We start from the raw sequence: 22,206 nt of genomic DNA on the forward strand, positions 1-22,206 counted from the left end.
TTACAGTAGCAGAACCTGGTTTAAACCACCATCATGGTCTCTTGCCAAATCGAATTCCTCTTATTTAAGAGAACCTGATTGCATTTTGCCTTTATGAAATTGCAAAATGAGTATATTGGTCTGGTGCAGGACTGGTTAAGAGGGCTTCATTCTGGAGTCAGAAAATACTATGCAGTGAAACATAAGATTAGCTTATGGCTCAAGTAATTTCTATTAATTTATTCAAGAAAAATTTCACATACTCTTTTATTATTATTCTACCATTCAAAAGTTTGGGGTCGGTAAGATTTTTTTTTTTTTTAATCAGCTCTCTGAGGCTGCATTTATCTGATCAAAACTACATTTTAAAACTACACATTAAAATTAGAATACACTACAATTAAAAATTTGCTATTGAGATATATTTTAAAATGCAATTTGTTTCTGTGACCGCAAAGCTGAATTTTTAGCATCATTACTCCAATCTTTAGTGTCACATTATCCTTCAGAAATCACTATAATATGCTGATTTGCTGCTCAGGAAACATTATTTATTATTATCACTATTGTAAACAGTTGTGCTGCTTCATATTATTGTGGAAACCATTAAAATAAATTTTCTTTTCAAGGTTCTCTGATGAACAGAAAGTTCAAGAGAACAAAATATATAGAAATAGAAATCTTTTGTAATTGTTCTTTTATAATACATAAATAAATCTTGAGAAGGACTGTACATGTTTTCAAGGCATACAGGAAATATTTTACTTTTTTTCACTTGGTTACATCATATGCTATTTTTGAAGTCATTCAGTTCATTTTTTCTTGAAAATGGTATAAAAGTGTTTGAAAACCACATGATTCCAACACGACTACAAATTGTACACTTCTAACAACTTGGAACTTGTTTTAAACTCTTTTAAAATTACTTTTTTGTCTTGTTTTTGGACGTCATTGACCCATATATGGATAGTTGACAAGGCCTCTATAAATGACTTTGGGATGATGGCAGGTCTACAGCTTAGACATGATTATATTTCTAAGAAATATGATACACATAGGAATACGGGTGTCTGTTTACATGCTCTCTATTTCAAAAGCTTGTGTAACACAGATTTGATATCAAACCAAAGGCATTTTGCAAACATTCCTACTTATCTGCAGATTAAACTAACCCACTGACTGGGATGCCGCTAGCATCGCTAACGTTTCTGGCCTGCTAGCAGCTGTTCCAACATTAATATACAACAGATTATTCCCAGTGCACCGACTACATTTTGGGAAATTCTCACTGAGTGTGCCTGCTTGTAAACAAGCTTTGCCATTAAGCTGAAAGTCCATTCGCACCCAAAAACACACTATAGAAATATAATAAAACTGATTCCCCACAAATACTGCAATACAGCCAGAAGGTGTTTTCTGCAACATCAAAGAACATCTACTTTCCCTCTTGGTGGTGTGTAATCCCCTTGTGAGTCTGCTGGCGAGGTCTAAATTTGGCTCGGTGGCTCACTAGACCCAACAGAGGCTTAATGGCACCAAATCGGTGGGGTTTCTTACCATGCTGAAATGAAGGACATTGGCCCTTACCAAGGGCACTACTAGTCTGACAGATTAGACACCAGAGGGATTGAAAAGAGACAGCAATTAACATCAAAAACCAGATGAACGATGATGCAGCAGGTCCAAACCCAGAACCGGCCATGCCAGCTTTAGCTTCTCATTGCTAGAATCTGTGAAAAGAGCAAAATCCCAGAGTGACAGCCGGCCCATCAGTCAGGCTGAACCCATGGCACTTTTGCAACTGAACTTGGAAGACAACTCGAGTATTAGAAAAAGGGGCTTGACAGCAACATGTACATGTCTTCATCATCAACTTATAGCCGGGTCATTTTTCACCAGTCCGTTGTCTTGTCTTTCAATAGAGCTGCTCTGTGATTAATGAGCGGTCTGGAATGTGTTCAGCCAGTGACATATAGTGAGACTATTATGCCAAGTGATCTATACAGCCTTTGATGAGCAGCCTTTCCTCCCACAACACTGGAAAATTCCATCTTATCTTATGAAATTGTAGGACATTAAGAGGGTATTTTAGCATTATTATCTAATCCTTCAGCCAATGTTTGTTCTCGTGAACTTCTCTTCTCTGTGATGGGAGTAATTGAACAGGCAATGAACGATAACTTTAACAGTACACCGCATATGCTGCCTGCTGCTGGAGAGGTTAATCTGAGCACACACTCTCTAAAGAAACAGCACACTAGTGGTTTTTACTCGGCACCACTAAAACATTGCTCTAGTTCCCATTTCAAACTTGTCTAATCACTTTATCCAAGGATAAACTTAAAAATGTTCAACTGAAATTAATGACAGTTCTATTATTGCTCATTAATTAATCACGTTTTGGTTGTATGTGGCACCTGAAAGGAGTTGAAAGTCCAAACTAAGGCTCTAAAACTGACAAAAACCAACATAGTATCCTAAAACTGCACTGTATTTGATAGTAACAACAACAACAGAAAAACAGCTCTGATTGTATTAGTATAAGATCAAATACGATGAAGCTAAACACACTTTAGTGTTTTGTCTCATTCAAACTTGTAATAGTGTCTGAAGATTTGTGAGAGTTTAAGAGGAATCCTCTGAAGGGGAAAATGTCACAACATCGACATTTCGGTAGCACAGGATAAAAGTTGCCAGAGTGACACTTGCCTTAGGAGATTGCCCTGATCTGAGAGACAAAAATGGGATTTTCACTTAAAAATACTTAGAAATCTGTATTTATTATATCTAAACGCATATAAAATGCATTATAATACTACTTTTAAAGTCGTTTTCGTAAGCTTGTGTTTCCATTGTACATATGGATTATAAATGCCATCAGTGAACAGGCAGTGGTTTGTTGTCAAGATTCTTTGACCTTTGAGGTTAAGGAGATCACTGAAGGTGCCACATAGGACAGACACACAGATTACTATTTAGAGAGATACCTGTATGTGGGGGGAAAAATATTGTTTGCTATTTTTTTATGCAAGACTATAAAGGTATAAAGTCTTGCACTGTATTGTTGGCCGTTTGGTCCAATAAAATTGTGTAATGGTGTCACTTACTTGGACCCTTAGACTAAAACTGGCATTTCTCCTTTACTCTCACCTCTTTCATCTTTGTTTACCAGCCTTAAATGTCATAGAAAGAATCGGTAGAAATTTTAAAAGCCATTATAACCCTATAAGTGACTTAGAACTCAAGGAGGTCAGTAAGACCTGTTGAAAGCCATCCATTAACACTCCCATTTATCTCAATGACACCAGCTCAGCTGGTCCATGGCCCTCCAGACGTACAGTATGCAGTTTGAAATATGGCATTTTTCTCCTAGGCACTCATTTCTGCCAGATTTTTTTTTTTTTTGAGCCAAAAAAATCTGGCCCATCATCTGAACTATACAGTAAATGCTACCAAATGCATCTAGAGATACAGGATAGTGCCGGCATGACAATTGTGATTGGATGATGGCACCAAGAATGTTCTAAATAAATTATTTCCAAAAATAAATTCAATAAATGTCCATTTCACATTATTAAAGATTATTAATTATCTACAGGGCCTAACAGGGCCATGTTAAGCTGCGAAACCTTGACTCCTTAGTATAACCAAACACTGCCGAGTCATCCAAGGAATAACTATACTCTTGTCTTTGGCCAGGGTTCACTGACTTGTGAAATCCATATTAGTGTAACCAGATCCAATAAACACCTGTTTCTAGAAATGCAGGCACATTTTACATGACGTCAGGTTCTCGTCTCCCAGCAATATTTACATCAGACTTGCAAATAGCCTAATTATGATGTTTTCCCACACTGTGTGACTAGTTATATCAGATGATTACATGCATTAACTTGTGATGATGATGATGATATGAAATCTCTAGTCTAGAGACCTGTGAATCTTCAAACTCATGACACAAGTATCTGTTCCTAAGTAACTTATCTTATTGGTAAATGTTAATCCAGCCAGAGGAGCTGAATATGGCCCCAAACCCTTTTAAAACCAGCCACAGATCAGCCTAGCCAGGCGGTGAGACCATAAGTCTTTCTTGAATGCTCACAGATGATTTCCATTTGTATAGTAGTTACACAATTGCAAGAGCAGTTACTGACCTCTTGTCAAAAGCTGCATTTATCCTTTGCCCTAAAACTTATTAATTAGCCATAGTGTGCTGAGTCAGCTCGACTCCCTGTTTGTGCTCTTTGATTAACTCATCCGTCGCCGGATCATTTAACATGTGGGCTGGAACGCGTAACGGGGGCACCTGCGCTCGTTTATGCCTCGCTTCGCAGGAGCGCACTGCCTCCGCCAGAGCCAGAAGTCTGTCCGCAGAGCTCCACCGTCTGAAGTTTCTCACTGTCGTTGCTTGGGAATTTCATTTCGGAGATAAACGGGAGCAGGAATATCCTATAGAGGAGCTTTGCTTTAGTGAGCCAGATGTTTCAATTTTGCGTCCTTTGCGATATTAGAACATCAGCATTGGGAAATATGCGTCTGTCCACACGAAACCACCACGAATAAACGGTTCCTACGGAAACCTGGGGTTTAGTTCCCCTTCTGAGCGGAACAGAGAACTTTTCCCTCTTTAAATGAGGCTTTGGATTATTTAGACGGGAAAAAGAATCATGGTCCGACAAACGCTGGATACAATTTGGGATTTTTAAGGTCATAGAGCGTTTAGAGCAGCATCGGTATTTTAAGGGGACTAAGCAGAATACAGTCATTTGGAGGGAACATATGACAGCGCGAACGGCACCCTTTTACGCACGCGGACTCTCTATCAGAAACAGAAACATGTATATCTATATCTACGGCTTTCTGCTCTTTTTAGGTAAGTTTGTGTTTGTATTCACAGCATTTTTGCGAGATTTAGCCTTTTTATTTAGACGAACTGAAAGCAAAATCTCCTCATGCTATTGAATTTAATTGAATCTTTAGGTTAATTTATTTAAATTGACTTTCCTCCAGCGAATAGCCTACGATAATGAAATTAGCGAATTACATTATATATCTGATACCATGATAGTTTATGAAGTTATGTGAAATTATGAGGTCAAGAGCAGAAAAACAACGGTATTCCTTCATTAGCCTACATTTCACGTTTTCATTTATGGAGATGGGAATTGAAGACATATGAACTTGTCACTTCATGAAACTCGCATATTTAAATTTATGGTAATTATGTAATGCAAGTAACATGAGCTGCGTTTCATTCCTTCTGAATGAAGGTAACTGATCACGTTATTTTATAGTTTTACATGACGGCTAATTGTTATCTAATGAATGTCCTATAGTTCAAATCCCATTAATTAAGAGTCAGTGCATAGAAAATGAATCACCGTATAGGAAAGGTGAGATTTATCAAGGTCACTTTGTAGATTTATCACTGGCCATTGCACTCTGAAAAGACTTGATCCTTTCTGCGCACCATATGATGAAACTTAAGCTGAATATTTAAAGAGTCTGCAGAACATATTAACCATTCAGACATTCTGATATAGATATTCAACCGCCAGTTATGCTTTAAATTAATTTTAATGTTGCAGTGTTATTATAAGTGATTATGTGAAATGTCCTTACTACAGTAGGTAATATTGATATCTATAATAACATATAATGTAAAGTGTTATCTAACTACTTTCCAGATTTTGTTCTTTTCACATTTGCATTCTTAGAGCATCTTGCCGTAGGCTATATTTCTCAGTGTTTTTATTTCTGAAAAATATGCAAAGCATTCGTCAGTGATTCGTTGTCCAAGGGTGTGTCTTTCATTCTGGTTCTGATGTGCTTTGAACAGTTTTAAGAAAAAAATTAAAAAAGAGATTGGTAAGTATGCTGATGTATTTACACCTGTAGGTGTCACTGGTGGTTTGTACCTCCGTTATAATGATCCCATGACCAAAAATAATTTGCATACACGCACAAAAAAGTATCTGTCGCTCTCAAAGCACATAGAAAGAAGTGTAAAAGGTTAATATTGTGAAAAAAGCAATAATAAAGCATTAATATGAGGAAAGTATAAAGCGCATTTGCCAGCTGCCAATTAAATCCATTTTTAACAAATACTAAAAAAAGACTGTTATCTACTGGTGACTCATGTCATGCTAATTAGAAGTCTTTTGTGTGATGTATATGATATTTTACTCTTCAAGGCATGTTTTTCATGCTTTGACACCATTCTGAGCTGTCAAGTGATCCTTGTGAGTCATTAAAATGGTTTCACAGTCATCTGGTCATTGCCACTGGCTTGATGATCTTTAAATTGCACTCTTTGGCTGTATTAGTCATCGACTAAAATAATATTTTATAATGAGAAAATGAGTGGATGCAGTCACTGATGTCTTTATAGATTCATTTGTCAGAGATAAAGATTTGTTAAACTTTTATCCTGTTATTCTGTTGACGACTAGTGTTAGTGGGGCATCAGTCTATACAGTATGTAAAAATAAATACATAAATACCTAAACCTCCATTCCTCTTCACCCTCCTTCATAGATGAGCTTGTGTTCTCCATGTCGGGCTCTTCCGCTCTATCTGAGTCTGGGCACCAAGAGTCAATGGACTGTTTAAGAGCCACCGAGAAGTGTAACCAGGACCAAAAGTGCAGCCATCGCTTCAGGATCTTGAGGCAGTGTCTGGCAGGCAAGGACAGGAACACCATGTTGGCCAATAGGGATTGCCAGGTAGCCCTGGAAGTGTTGCAGGAGATGGCTCTGTTCGACTGCCGCTGCAAGAGGGGAATGAAGAAGGAAATGCAGTGTCTGCAGAGTTACTGGAGCATCAACATAGGCCCGACTGAAGGTAAGAGCTCTGTGGGATTACAGATCCATTGATAAATAGTCTGGTACGCATGATTGATCCCAGAAAGGCAGTAGGGGAGATTGAGGCTAGTAGTCACACATTAATATTTCTCAGAATAGGTGTTTTTTATGGTCATTAATTTTCTGTATAGACACCAAAGTCTTGCTTACATCAAAGCTACTGAACTGAACTGAACATTTCCAACTTTATTATTTATCCAACTTTAACAAACAGGGCATGTTGTCAATTAATAGCCTGTTATAGGGTTTTAAATAATTGTTAAATACATAATTAAATGCATAAATAAATGCTGACTTGTATATCAATTTTTTTGCACGTCCCGACAACTGCAACCCTGAAAATATAATGTGGAGGAAATTAATGAATACATTTATGAATGAACGAACGAACGAACAAATAAATAAATGAATAAATGAATAAATATTTATGCATTTAATTATTTAATTATGTATTTAACGATTTCTTTATATATTTCAACATTTATTTAATTATTTAATTTTGAGTAATTTGGCCCTCCATACATATAAAATACATATAAAATATTATATAGTTATACAGTATATATACATACATACAGTACATACATATATTCCACAAAAATATTAAGCAGCATAAATGTTTTCAACATTGATAATAATAAGAAATACTTCATATTTTCATGCTATCGTGAAAATAAAATACATTTTGAAATACAATGACATTTATTTTGAATTGTATTATTGTATTATATTTAAATATATATTGGAATTGTAAAATTATTCTCATTCTCCAGATTTTAAGCTAGCTTTCTGAATCCACTGCTAGAGAAAGCACATTTTTGAAGTTACTAATGTCCCCATATGACAACCAACCCCAGTCTCCCCTCTGTCACAGAGTGCGTAAAGCACATCTCTATTCATATATACAGTGCAATTTGAGAAAAGTGGAGTCCAGTGGCAGTGGATGGGATGTGCATTAGCTGGTAGTGCTGTCAGGCCCATGAATGAGAGAAAACTGTCCTTGTGTACTGACATTACTCCTCGCTGGGGTAACAGCCAGAAGTAATGCAGCGCAGGCGGGCACGGAAGGAGGGTGAGGACGCAGCATTGTGGTGTCATGTTGGCATGAGCTGAATATATATGACTTGATCAGCTTTGGCTAAACACCTCAATGTGATGCTGCCGTGCTGCTCATTATTCAGTTCTAAAGCAAACACAATCCAGTTTGCATCTTTTTTTAGTTTTGATATTCACGCAACATTACTTTTTATGCTGGAATGTAATTTCTGATTTGTAGTCAAGCTAGATTTTGATGCATGAGAGTGTTTCCAATATTCTCACTGATGCATTTTTTCATGAATATATTATGATTTCACAAATTCATTTTTTTTTCCACTGTCAAACTATTCATACATTAGAAAGCACTGCAGTAAGACTGCTTGGAAATCATTTTGGGCCTGAACAGAGGAGTCATTTAATGCCAGGATATAGCAGTCTGACTCAACTCACAGTTAGCTGAGCACACATTCACTGTGATGAACGCACAATGTGCTGTTCACTCTGGTTATGTGAAATGCAACGCCACCAATTGATCTATTGCATTTGATCTAAAGCTGCATTGCAAGACACATTGCAGCCACTCTGAGTAGTTATGCAGTTACCCACACTTTTACAGAAAAAGAGTCATTCTGTTTTGGTAGTACAGCTCATGTGCCCTGTGGTTATGGAATATTCTTTATGTCTGCACTGATCAAGCAGATGCAAACTGAACCGTGCGGTGTCAAACCGATTGATTGACCTCCTTTTGAGCAGTCGTGCATACAGTACCGACCCCCATGTGAGCAGAGCGTTCCAAGCTTATTGACTTTACTCCCTCAATACTGTTAACAAGATGTTGTTATAGATTGTTTATGAGATGAAGATGCATCCCTTATTGCTTTGTTGTGCACTGTTCTTGTCCTATTCCATTACATCAGAGATCACATCCCAATGCAAGCTTACAATACAAATCTAAGCTAAATCTTTTTGATGGGGATGAAAATATTACATTATTACAATTAAAAATGTTTGTAAAATAACCTAAATGTGTTTCATCTGGCAACACTGCACAATTAAATTATTTAATTGTATTTATTTTTATTTCTACAATAAATAAAAATATAAAAAATAAAATAAATTATAAAATATTATAAAAATAGATTTTATTTTTGAATGAAGTATCTTATGCTCACCAAGACTGCATTTATTTGATAAAAAAAACAGTAACAATGTGAAATATTATTACAATTTCAAACAAGTGTGTTCAATTTTTCTGTATTTCTTATAGAAAGAATTTTCAGCAGTCATCACACCAGTCTTCAATGTCACATGATATTCAGAAATCATTCTAATTTTCTTAATTTGTTATTATCAGGGTTGAAAACAGTTTTTTTAAAGATAGTTTTATGAAAATCAAAATCTAAAGAACAGCATTTATTTGAAATGTAAAATTGAAATTTATTTGAAATAGAATGTTTTTTTGTGATTTTGATCAATTGAATGCATCCTTGCTGAATTAAATAATTAATTTCTTTAAAATAATTAGTGAACAATATAACATTGTTTAATTTGAGTTGACTACATTAGGTTACACCACTGAAGGGTCATTATTATAGGTACAACAACTACATGTTTTCATAGTAGTTCACATGAATCCAATCTTATAGGTTTGGTGCTTTTATCTGTAGATTTCCCATGTTAGTTTGGAATTATTTAGATAAACAGTTTTGTTGTCCCACTTAAGAACTTAGTCGCTGAGTGTTATCACTACAGCAGCTGATTTTCTGCTGAATGTATTTTATACATCTTATTTTTTGCCATGACTTCACAGGCACATTTCCCAGCAGGGCAAAGCAAGTGAAACATGCTGACAATGCAGTCAGGTGCAGCATTATGCACAGGGGTGAATAAATGTAGTCTAAACCAGAGACATTATAAAAGGGAGGAAATGGACCACTTGTAGAAAAACTAATGGGAGAAATCTCGACACTTTGCATGATTTGATCAGATTTGATCGCTGAATTCAAATATGTTAACTGCATAGAAAATAGCTGCCCGGAGGTGTTGCTTTACCATAAACGTCTTTGTTTGAACATTGCGCTGAAAAGAATATGTGCACATTTGTCACGTTTCACTCATTATTTGTTTTTCTCACTCTCCACGTAGTCGTCTTTACAGCCATCCATCCATTCATCCATCCATCAGTGTATCGGCTAAGCCTAAATAAGCATGAGAACACTCTGTGCTGGCGTAAAAAGGAAGTGTACTGTTTACGTTTGGGTCCTGAGACCCGAATTAATTCGATTCTCCACCAACATCATAACAATAGATTAGATAGTTGACAAAGAGTAATTGCTTTGTGCGGTATGTGTGCAACGGTGAGGTGGAAAAGCAGTACAGAGGCATGACCTGATATGGGAATAGTATTAGATTTCATTTAAAGGCTCCAGTGTTTAATTGCTGCATATCCTGTGTAGGATGAATATGTGTGAGCAGTTCAATGGTACTTGTGAAAAGCTCCCTGTTGCTATGTACGGTTATGCAAGATCTGTTCTCTGCCATGTCTGTGTTTTATCATGAATACCTTGAATTTAAACACAAGGGAGTGTGATGTTTGCATACAGAACAAGCTGGTCTAACTATCTCCAAGTGGCATCACATAACTACTCAGTCGAGTGAAAGTTGTCTGTCAGCATTCCCATTCATCTTAGCGATGGAAGTACACGTTAATTTGAAATTTTCGCTCATAGGCATGAAACTTTATGAGGCTAATTACTCTGAAGCAGGAAAATGGTGTAATGACAGTGTTGATTAATTGATGGCCCCACAATTTAATTGAAATTTTTTAATATATATATATATATATGTGACCCTGGACCACAAAACCAGTCTTAAGTCGCTGGGGTATATTTGTAGCAATAGCCAAAAATACATTGTATGGGTCAAAATTATTGATTTTTCTTTTATGCCAAAAATCATTAGGATATTAAGTAAAGATCATGTTCCATGAATATATTTAGTAAATTTCCTACTGTAAATATATTAAAACGTAATTTTTGATTAGTAATATGCATTGCTAAGAACTTCATTTGGACAAATTTAAAGGCGATTTTCTCAATATCTTTATTTTTTTGCACCCTCATATTCAAGATTTTCAAATAGTTGTATCTCAGCCAAATATTGTCCTATCCTAACAAACCATACATCAATGGAAAGCTTATTTATTCAGCTGTCAGGTGATGTATAAATCTCAATTTCATAAAATTGACCCTTATGACTGGTTTTGTGGTCCAGGGTCACATATATATATATATTTTTTTGCCCCAGAATGTATAGTTATAGCATCTTCTCTCCCGTGCTAACCAGCCATTATGCATTTCCATGATTTTTCCATGACTTTTCAAGTGGATCATGATGGATAAGGATTTTTAAGAAGCAGTCACAAAGATCAATTTATAGCCTATTTATATTTATGATCATTATCAAAATTTCCAATCCTTTTTACAAGCCTGAAAATGACAATTTTGAAATGACTTACAATGAGACAAATTTACTTCATAATCTAAATAGAGTGCTGCATGGGTGATGTATTTTTGCAAGCCAAAACCCAGAAATGAGTTAGCATTTTAGCACTTCCATTTTTTTTAATGGATTTTGGTTAAATGCCTGAATGGTTAACACAAGCGCAAGATATGCTCATGCTTTGTTCTATGACATAAAATACATCAGTAATACTCCCTTGTGATTTTTTTAAAGCTTCTACTTGTATTGAAAAAGGCATTCTTAACAAGTAGCTAAATGACACTTCAGATGTTGTCAAAGATGTTAAACTTGAAAACAATGAACAGGAAGACTCATCTACTCACTAGTCCATTGTTATGGTGTTACTTGCTCTAGATTACATGCGGAATGTTTTTGCATCACTCACATGAATAAAATCACAAAAACATTCATAAAAATAAAATCTGATACAACCGGATATGTCAACAAGCTCTTCTCTGACTGGCTTGTGCGACAACACGTCAAGTGAATTTTCCAGTTGAGTTGAAATTTTTGAAATTGCATGGAAGACAACTGAGGTGAATAGAGGGTATGCAATGACGCCACTTTCCCGCCAGAACACGCTTCCTCAGTCAGACTGAGTGGCAAAAGAGCCTGCTGCATGACTAAATTTAATTGGGAAGCTGTGAAAACGTGAGCAAAACAAATGATATTCAGTTTGAACCAAAGGTTGTTGGACTCGATACAGTGTTCATTACAACTTACCAAAGATCCAGTGGTCCATGGATTTTGATATGCAGCCAGGAATCATGTTTCCTGGCATTTATATGTGCCTGATTTCGACACATAAAGCAAATTTGCCTGTGAACACATTTTGTAAATAGGTTGGTCTAAATCCAGGTGATCACTTATATCAATGTTAAATATTTATCGTCATATCGTCCAGCCCAAAAGCTTATATAGTTTTTGTCAGTATTTATATAAAAACTTCAGTTATGCAGAATATAAGATGGTAAATATTTAATGGATGAGTTGTTGATACGATATATAACAATACAATATATAGGGTATGATTTTACCACAAAAATCAACATATTACCATAAAATGATATCTACAAATCCGTGTTTCACTGCTTGGATTCCATTTGTTTCTTTGAATTGAAGGGATCCATTTGTTTCTCTTTTCTGTTGCTTTCCGCAATCTGTGAAAAATATCCTCAGATTTCTTGTCAAATCTATTTGTACAGTCAATCGCAAAGCTCTTTCCCATTTTGGCTGTGTTTGTGTTCTGTCGCCGCATTCACACTGAAAACTATTGCTGCCATTCAGTCTTTTTGCCACTCAGTGGGCGGAACTGTTGTCACTCCAACTGACAGCAACGTCACGTGCATACCCTCTATATCGTGCATTCGCAGCAAACTCGCCGCCCAATTCGTGTCGCCTGACGCAAATTCACGTCTATTCGCGTCTTTGCATTGACTTTGCATGTAAACTATTCATGCAAATAATTTGATTTGCTTTTGTTGTGCACACACCATTACAGCCTTGTTGCGTTTATAATCACACTCTTGTAAGCTATTCTAACTCAAACTTTCAGGAAAGTTTTTTTTTAAAATAAAGACATAAAGAGGGAGCTTATTGGTCATGTGACAGTGGTGTATTTCGTTTATAGCATACATTTAGCTTTTTTCTTTACTGCCCCTTGTATTTAGGCTTCAAAAATTCAAAAGTTGTGTTCAACTAATCTTCCCAAATTTGTGAAATATTATCATGCTGAACAGAATATGTAAGAATCATGAACTTTTGATGGTCACAGAGCTTATTTTCTGTAATAATCCAAAAGACAACGGATAAATCCTGTTGGGTTTTTGCTGAGGGAACTAGCCTGATGCTAACTTCAGGGTTGGCCTTCAAAAATACAACATCACCGCAGCGCTCCATTCTGTAAGACAATAAGAGTAATACAAAGAAGTACACTATTGTGATCAACATAGCATGCATTATGTGGTGTTTTAATTAAGACTGAATTTTGATTGAGTACTCTCTGAACTGCAGTACTTTACTAACACAGCATTAGTGATGCTTTATCACTCACCGCTGCTTGAGCTGTGCACTTGTGGACACTGTCAGTGGCACGGAATCAGTCGTAATTAATTTTGAACTGTTGTGCAGTGAACCAGGTTTAACTTAACAGAAGGCTAATTGATTTTGACACAAGCTCCCTCGGTTGTCTTACCAAAGACAAACACTTTGTAAGTAATTTTACCATAGGGAAAAATAAAGAAAGCCACTTAGCGGTAGAAAAGGCTTGTGATCTGAGTTTATACCTGAAGGAGATTCAGTCTTAAGATACAGATGAATAGGGTTGAGAGAGTTACTAAGATAGCAGTACTGTTCTTCAAAGTTGAGAACTTAAGAGAGACTCTGCTAAATGGTACATTAAATTATTATATATTGTGACAAACTTACAGATGCTATGAAGCTATAGAGAACTGAAGAAACAGTGAAGATTTAAAGTTCAATTCAATTCAAGTTTTTTCTGCAGATTAACAGAAAATGCCAACCCCGATCTCATGGCAATTTGAACATTTTTGACAAGGTGGCTAATTTGTACGAATTTGTAAGTCCTCACTCATATGAATTAATACGATTTGTGAAAAAATCATATGTATTTTATGAGGTGGCAAATTCATAGGAATTCGTATAAAGGACCACACCTAACCCCGCTCCTAAACTTAACCATTACAGAAATTGTACAAAATCGTACGAGTGAGGTCGTACAAATTTGTACGAATTAGCCACATCATAAAATACGTACGAATTAGCCGTGAGATAGTGTTGAAAATTCTTGTTTCAATGTTACAATCAGAAAATATTCTGTCATTAGCTGCAGATGAGTGTCAAAGTAATATGTCAATAATATACAGCTGTAAGATAATATGTGTTAAGTTAATGTCATGTAGTCAATTAAGCAAACACAACAATAGTGTTACAGCTTGTACTCATAATGATTTCAATATAAGGATAATGTTTGATCATTTTGAGTGTCATTCATGTTTAACTGGAATTGCAGTCTATACTGTACTTTCTAACAGTTTGTCTGGAAACTGTTTGTCTGTCTTCCATTGTTTGGCCAAATAGATTAAAAAAAAACATTTATTAAGATTTAAAAAAAAATGCATTTCAGTTTTAGGGAACTAGATTGATAAGAAAAGCTAAAAATATATTTTTGCATTATGCAATTCCAGAGGGCCTGAAAGGCTAAAATCTATGACATGAACATAATATGCATAAATCGAATGACGTATTGTATACTGTACAGTTCTGGAAGAATTACATGACCATGTTCAAATTTCATAATTATATTCCTTAGATCTTTTGTTTTTATGTTATGGAAGTTGACTTCTGTTCAATTTAAATGTCAGCCTTAGATTTTATTTTATCCTGGTTCCCATGGATACTCTGGATTCTCTCTGTACGTAATAAATACTCGAGGAGGCGGCATCACATCTTGTAAATGCAATGTCTTGAATTTCCTATAACCCACTGGTCCAGAGTAATAGATCCATCGCCACAGGGGACATCAAGGACTAGATGGAATGACATCTAATGTCTTCCTAAATATTGTTTATGAGACTTAGCTACATTCTAGTTCATTATAAATTTCAATTTGAAAGTGAAAGATGAATGACTTTTGCTTCAAGGTCACTGTATTGAGAGTGTGACAGGTACCTGAGCAGGTGAATAAGCCATGTGAGTTTAGCAGCAAGGTTCAGCCACAAGTATTGAGCGCACATTCAAGGTCAAGGATACCGGATTGCAATGGAAATGTAATGGCATAGGGTTCCCACAGTCACACTGCATTTTTTTTTATTAGCAGTCTTTATCTTGTTTTGATTATCAATATTGAAAAATCATTTAAACAAAATCAATATGTATTAAGATATTGAGACCTGTTTATAGAAAATGATGGAAGCCTGTTTCTGTCACAGAGTAAAAGAAAATATAATAAAGTATGTAAATGTAATAAATGTTAAAAATAAAGTAATAAATGAAATAAAATGTAATAAATACACATATAAAGACTTTTGTCCTGGCAGAAAATTACCAGTACATTTTTTTTTAAACACTGTGTTTAAACTCGCAATTCTGAGAATTGTGAGATATAAATTCACAATTGCAAGAAGAAGAAAAAAGTCAGCGGTAAAAAGTCATGATTACCTTTTTTATTTTGTGGTGGAAATGGGCTTCCATAGAAAATAGATCTTAAATTAACATTATTTTTAATTGTTTTTTTCTTTTCTTTCTTGTTCCAAGCATAAATCTCTTAAACTTTAATGAGCTTGATGCTTTAAATAATAATAATAACAATTAAAACAATATATATATATATATATATATATATACACATTTAATACATTATACATTATATAATACATTTCTTAACAAGCCAAGTGAAGGTTATGGAAATCTGTATAATGAACATACATTTTTCTAGTTTTGCTGAGCTCTAAAATATTTAATAGGCTAGAAATTGCTCTGTGTGAGTGCAGTCTCTATAAATTATTATTAAACATCCGTATCCATCATGATCCACTAAAAAAATCATGGAAATTCATTGATTAAAATGTATGGGAACCCTGACAGCTGGAGACTTGTGAGTTCAAACCCTAGAGGGTCTGTGGTTTTCCCAATAGAACCATAGCAAATAATCTAGCTATTAACTCTATGACCGATAGCAGCAGTCAAAGTCTATTACCTCAGTCATCCACTTTCATAAGGACAGGTTGGCCACAGGGAGGCGATAGGATGCCTCACCCCCACCTGCTCTAGGTGTCCTCTGCTCCCTCCCTTCTGCCCTGACCTCCTCATTGCTGCATTTGTGATCATGGTTTCGAGTACTTGTTTCAATAAACACAGGAACATGTCTTTATCTCAGGCTCAACCTAAAAATGTGTGTTACTCAATCCAGATACTATAATCAAAACCTAATTATCTAGAGATGAACTAGCACAGTTATACAATATGCTACGTCATATTATCCTTGATGTGTTACATAAAAAAAGCAGCATACAAAGAAGAGGCCCCTGGTCTTTTCAGCAGGGTGGACAGAGACAAATCTCACACACCATTTATGAACATTTATGCCGTTTGGTGTAAAGCAGTTTTAAAGAACTACCTTAAAGGCAGCTGCAAAACAAATGCTCAGTAATGTACACTAGTGGTGTATTTAATGACTGAGACAACTGGAAGAACTTTATCCATCAAATCACCAAGAGTTGGACACGACTGAATGAATAAAACAACAACGACAATAATATATACCCACCCGTGCCCTCAACATAGAGTTGAGACGGGAACTCTTCTTGTTTGCCAGTTAAGATTTCCTATTTCAGTTATGCCTTTTGGCACTTTCCATTTCAGAGAGTCTCGCTCCTGCTGTTCAATAGTCCCACTCATCTGGAATGATGTAGTTTGAGGAACAAATGCCACCACAACACGAGTGAACATGGTTGCCAGGCAAAAAGGACAAGCAATCTTGCTGGGAGGAATATAGGCTAACAGGTAGAGGATTATTTTAGCTCCATTAAACTGGAAATGGATGTGCTCTTAGAAAATGTAATGAAAGAAAAAGGCAATTATTCTGCAATATGCTGAGGGTTATTCTTCACCTCACTATGCAACTCTCATTTGAGCAACCTTTTTTTTCTGTTTTTTCAAAAAGAATGTGGAAAAAACCTGAAAATGTTTAGTGAACAAATGAGAAATCAGTGTACAAACATGCTGCTCTGAAAGGAACATTGAAACCCAACTGAATTATACCTGCTGGCCAAAATGTAGATGCTAGTAGGTAGTAATTATGATTTTGAATAGCTGAAATGTTTTTCTCTTTTTTTATTTATATGGCCCCATTATAAAAGTCTCAATCATGAGGTTATGCAGTTGTGGTGTTTGTATTTTGGCAGGTAACAATGTTAAACACTGGCTGTCAATCATATCAAAGGTCTGAACATTCTTGGTCTCACGGTGCAACAACTGTTTTGCAAATGCAGCCAAATCCATTATTTACTCTTTCCAAAAGAACCATGTAAAATCAATTGTACATTGCGTGTCTTGTTTTAGATTTTAGTTTTGAAGTAACCTTCTAAGGAAATACCTGCAATGCAGTTTTTTAGGTGAATACAAGAGCAACTCATGTAAACACCATCTACAGCACTGTTGAAGTAAAACATTATTTACTGAAAATAGTTGTTTTGACATTTGTAAGCCTTGGGTGTTTTTTCCTAATAATTGTTTGAGTGCTTTCACAATATTATTCATTTTTAATACACTATTGCATAGAGAGCATGATTAAATATGCCCCAGAGTTGCATACTATAACGAAATGAAAATACCATGAATAAATAAAGCATGTTAATCAAGATGGTCATGATGTTCCTAACCCTCAATGTGGTCAAGTACTAATAAACAGCCAATATGCTAGTAATTTACATGCTAATAATAAACAAATTGTTAATAGTGAGAACTGGTTCCTAAAGTGTTACCAAAGAGAAAAGAATAGAGTAAAACTATAATGGACCCCAAATTAAGAGAAGGCATATTTGCCTACTGCAGCGTGTCATTTTGAAAGAATTTTACAGTATGAAAATAAGACAGGAAGAGAAAGGCACATAAACAGTGAGCATCTCAATTAGAGACTTTTTGGACTTTTTTTTGTCTTGTTCCCGTGATCAAATAGCTTCTTTGTTTTCTTGTATTCCTGGTGTCTACCGTGAGCTAAGACATATCTTCGGTAAATCCTGACTTGAGCCTGATTAATACCCCAGCTGTGAATGAATCGGGGTGGAGTAAAAAATGAATTCTGGGTCGAACAGGAGGAGCAGCCCGGTGAAATTAAATTAACTCAAACATGTCAGCCGCACAGAGACTGATTATTGTCCTCACCCCGCTCACAAATCTCTCATTTGCCTCTGTTTGCTGCAAACAGAAAAAGGGACAATGGGCTGGGATTCCAATTTAATCCTCATCTCTCTGGAATAATGTAAAGGCACTGGTATTGTTGAGGTAATTCATAAATCTATAATTTATTACTGAATATAATGCAGTTGCACCCTTAATGAGGTTTAGCTAATCGATACAAACCGAAACAATGGCATAATTTAGAAATTAGTTTGATGAATACACTTTTGAAGTACTTATACACAATAATTAGTGTGATATTTTAATGTATACATATATATATATATATATATATATATATATACATATATATATTGTGCATTTCATGTACAACAAAACTCTCATAACATACCTGACAATACTTGCTTTGTTTATAAATGTAATCTTGTATGGCTATTTTAATGAAACTCATATCTTAAGGGTTTAAAAGAACACATTTCGGATTTGAGTTTGGAACATGAAGACGAAAAAAAAAAAAAGATTGGGAAACACTATGCAATCATTTGAAAAGACATTGCAATGCCTTACTCATGGTGAAGTATAGTCTCGCGTAGCCAGACCTTCAGACTGACGGCTGAAGGTCTGGAATCTATGGCAGCTTTCATTGGCCATGAGGCCGTTTGACCGACATGTCAAACAACCAATCACAGTTTGCTTCGTTCATCGTCACGTTTCAGGGCGTGGAATTGTCGCCACAATAACAGACCGGTGTGTAAAACTCTCTGACGTATTTTAAAGATTCTATGCCGTGAACTTTAAATATTTCACATACTTTTGAAAATCCAGCGTTTAGTTGATCCTGATAAGCGCTCGTCGTCACAGTTGTAAACACGACGGCTTTCTTCTTTCGTGAGGGGCTTTGGCGTCATGGCATCTTTGTTTCCAGGCGGAACGTTGGAAATCCCGGAAATCCTGTATAATTCAACCAATCCGATGACGACTTCGAAACTCCTGAAGTGTTTCCACTTTTGTGTGCCATATGCATCAGACGTTTAGCCAACGGTCCGTGGGCGTGACGTCTGAGGCTGAGACTAGGTGAAGTATAACTCTGATTCATGAATACTTGTCTCAAGAGGCAGTACACAATATGGTTAAGAACTACTGAGTATGAATCAATCACACAGATAATTTAAAAATGCTTTCAGCTGTGTTTATTGATGCAGGTCTTTAGTGTCACTCTGTACTGTGTGTTGCAGTGGAAATGTTGCGGCTGCACTATTCCTCAAGAACTCTCTGATCTTTACCTCCTAATTACCATCTTGATTTCCCTTGAGGAGTCTTGGCTGAAGTGCCTACATGCTCTTGATAAACAGAGGTTTGCTTCTTTAATTAATGTACAGATTTTTACAACACACAATAGGCATTAATGCAGCTGTAATAGTGGTTCTTTCGATCATCTCACTGGACTTTTCTGATGTCTGTATTAATATAAGCTTAAAAGTGCAATTTAGAGAAAATTCTGCCTTGTCTTGTATGTTTAGTCAGCTCAGTTTAGTTGCTTCAGATTTTACCTTTAATCTATACAGTGCAGTCTGGGATTTTTTGATAATGAGAGGATGTCATGCAATCTGTACATCTTGGAAGTTGGATAATTTTTATGAATTTAGATACATTTGCACCATAATATTGTAAAATTTGAGTAAAAAATCCTTCCTTTCAAAAGTGTATATTTTTGGTGTTTACTGTTATATGTTTAGATGAATTTTGTTATTTGCATTTAAAATTGCTTTTAAATATTGAGGACATAATATAGACTTCAATTGCTATATATAAAGCTAAATATTTTTAACTATAATTATTGTAAGTGTAATTACTACTTTTTGCTTTCCAATAATAATAATAATAATAATATACCATATTTATAGCATATTGCAATTTATGGCATCTTTGTAAGTCCCTGCACAACATGTTCATAAATAGGGTACTCCTTTAGCGTTACTTTTCGACGTGCAGGGTACTCCATTGCTTTCAGTTGTTTGCCTTATGCATCAGACCGAGACGCATTTAATGGTTTGCATGCATTTGTAAAAATAGAAAACATTTTATACTTTCATAGATATTTTGGAGCACCTAACCCCATGCCTTACCCACTTCTGAACAATATAAAGCACGTAACAGGCAAATAAAAGTACAATCACAGGTATTTATTGCAAAAACTGGCCATAACAAAGCAGTATAAAAGCATTACAAACAAGTCCTGTTGCACTCCAAGTCCTCTGAAGCCATACAATATTTATGGAATATTAATTCTTTTTGAATGAATTGTCACTGTAGTTGTTATCTGCCTGTTATATCCTGTGGTTTAAATTGACAAATGGTTAGGTTTAGGAGTAGGAGTTGGGTTATGTGCTCATAAATGTGTAAATAGTGTAATGTAAATAAAAATGTTGTGACTGTTTACATTGAAAAATCACACCCCAACATGTGCAGTAATGGTAATATTATTACCCAATATATAATTTAATCATGGCGCTAAATTTCCCAATGCCTTTCGTGTCTGCATATTCATGTCAAAGGTTTCTTATTTGAAGCAATGGAGGACCGTCATAAAAAATGACGCTAAAAGGTCCTGACCAAGCATCAATATGTGACGAGTTGGGAGTGAGAATGTGTTGCCCTGAATGGCTGTTTTGCCAGTTTCAGCTCAATTTAGGAGACATTTTATACGCCAGAGCAAACACACACACACACACACACACACACACAGGTTATGTAAATTCAGGAACTTTGTAAGTATCCTAACAGGATGTCTCTAAAATAAACTATTGGACATTGTGGATTGAATCTCAGTCTGTTTCTGTATCCTGTATCTGTTTTGAAACTGAATCAGTCAGGTTGATATTGAATGTCTTGGCTGATGCTTTAGAGACATTAGTGCTTGTTTTGCTTGAATTACTTGTTTCCTGCTGACCTAATGGAGTATTAACAGGATAGCCAGGGCTTATTAGACACAGTTTGTGCTCCAAACATCAGTGTTGTGAACAAAGGCGGTGGTGACAGCACTGAAGAGAAATGTGTTGCTTAAGGATGGCAGTTGGAGTGTTAACTACGGTCTTATGCCAATGAAGTAGAAAAATAAAAATGGATTACAGCTAAACACAAGTAACCAAGCAAATCTGTTGTTGTAGTATAAACTCATTACAGTATTTGTATGAAAAGGGTTTGCAGAGTCTAATGGCGTGACATTATTTGAAAATGTTGTCAGGAGATGTCGTAGAGGTCACACATGTTTTGAATGTCTAAGGATAATGGTGCGGTCTCCTCATTTTCTGGTCCTTCACAAACAGTTATACGAAAGCAATTATCCAGCATGCATCAGTGAAGCGTACCACACTGTGATTTAGCTGCAGATTGGGAGCTCTGCTGCTATCATCATTTTGTTCCGTTCTAAAAATTTCACTCTCTGTATTTTTACGACTAACTACACAGGCGAATCACCCTGTAGTTGAAGCCTGACTTCAGATATTCATTTTTGTGATAAGTCCTCTTTCACAAGAGCAGCCGATTCTTGAGCTTACTTCCTCCATTATACTGTGCTCATCAATTATGTGTTTATTTTTCACAGCGAACAGACTGGGGTAGAAAGTAGACTGTGGAGGAATGATTCTTTATGGTTATGGTCTTCCAACAAACATCCATCAAAGTGGTTGCTCCCTGTGCAGGAGAGATTTTATATATTCATCTTCATCACCTCAGGACTTGAGCACTTTTTTAATGGTTTACAATACAAGCAAAAGAGTACAGGGAAACCAAAGCACAGAATGAGCCTCACCTGTATCATGTTAAATCAATTTTTAGTTGCTGTTTATTTTTTTACTATCTATCTATCTATCTATCTATCTATATATATATATATATATATATATATATATATATATATATATAT

General features: G+C 35.7%; 1 protein-coding gene across 2 annotated transcripts in view; it reads left to right on the top strand.

Annotated features, from left to right (window-relative positions):
* The first annotated feature begins 4,314 nt into the window (after window positions 1-4,314).
* gfra2a (GDNF family receptor alpha 2a) overlaps window positions 4,315-22,206 on the top strand; it is an 88,242-nt gene continuing 70,350 nt past the window's right edge. For both annotated transcript variants that reach the window (XM_016485476.1, XM_016485477.1), the window contains exons 1-2: window positions 4,315-4,852; window positions 6,517-6,822. In XM_016485476.1, the coding sequence (XP_016340962.1) occupies window positions 4,759-4,852; window positions 6,517-6,822 (400 nt within the window). In that variant the 5' untranslated portion in view covers window positions 4,315-4,758. The remainder of the gene's footprint in view (window positions 4,853-6,516; window positions 6,823-22,206) is intronic.

Source organism: Sinocyclocheilus anshuiensis, unplaced genomic scaffold (genome assembly GCF_001515605.1).
Source record: "Sinocyclocheilus anshuiensis isolate Anshui unplaced genomic scaffold, SAMN03320099.WGS_v1.1 scaffold213, whole genome shotgun sequence".
NCBI lineage: Eukaryota > Metazoa > Chordata > Actinopteri > Cypriniformes > Cyprinidae > Sinocyclocheilus > Sinocyclocheilus anshuiensis.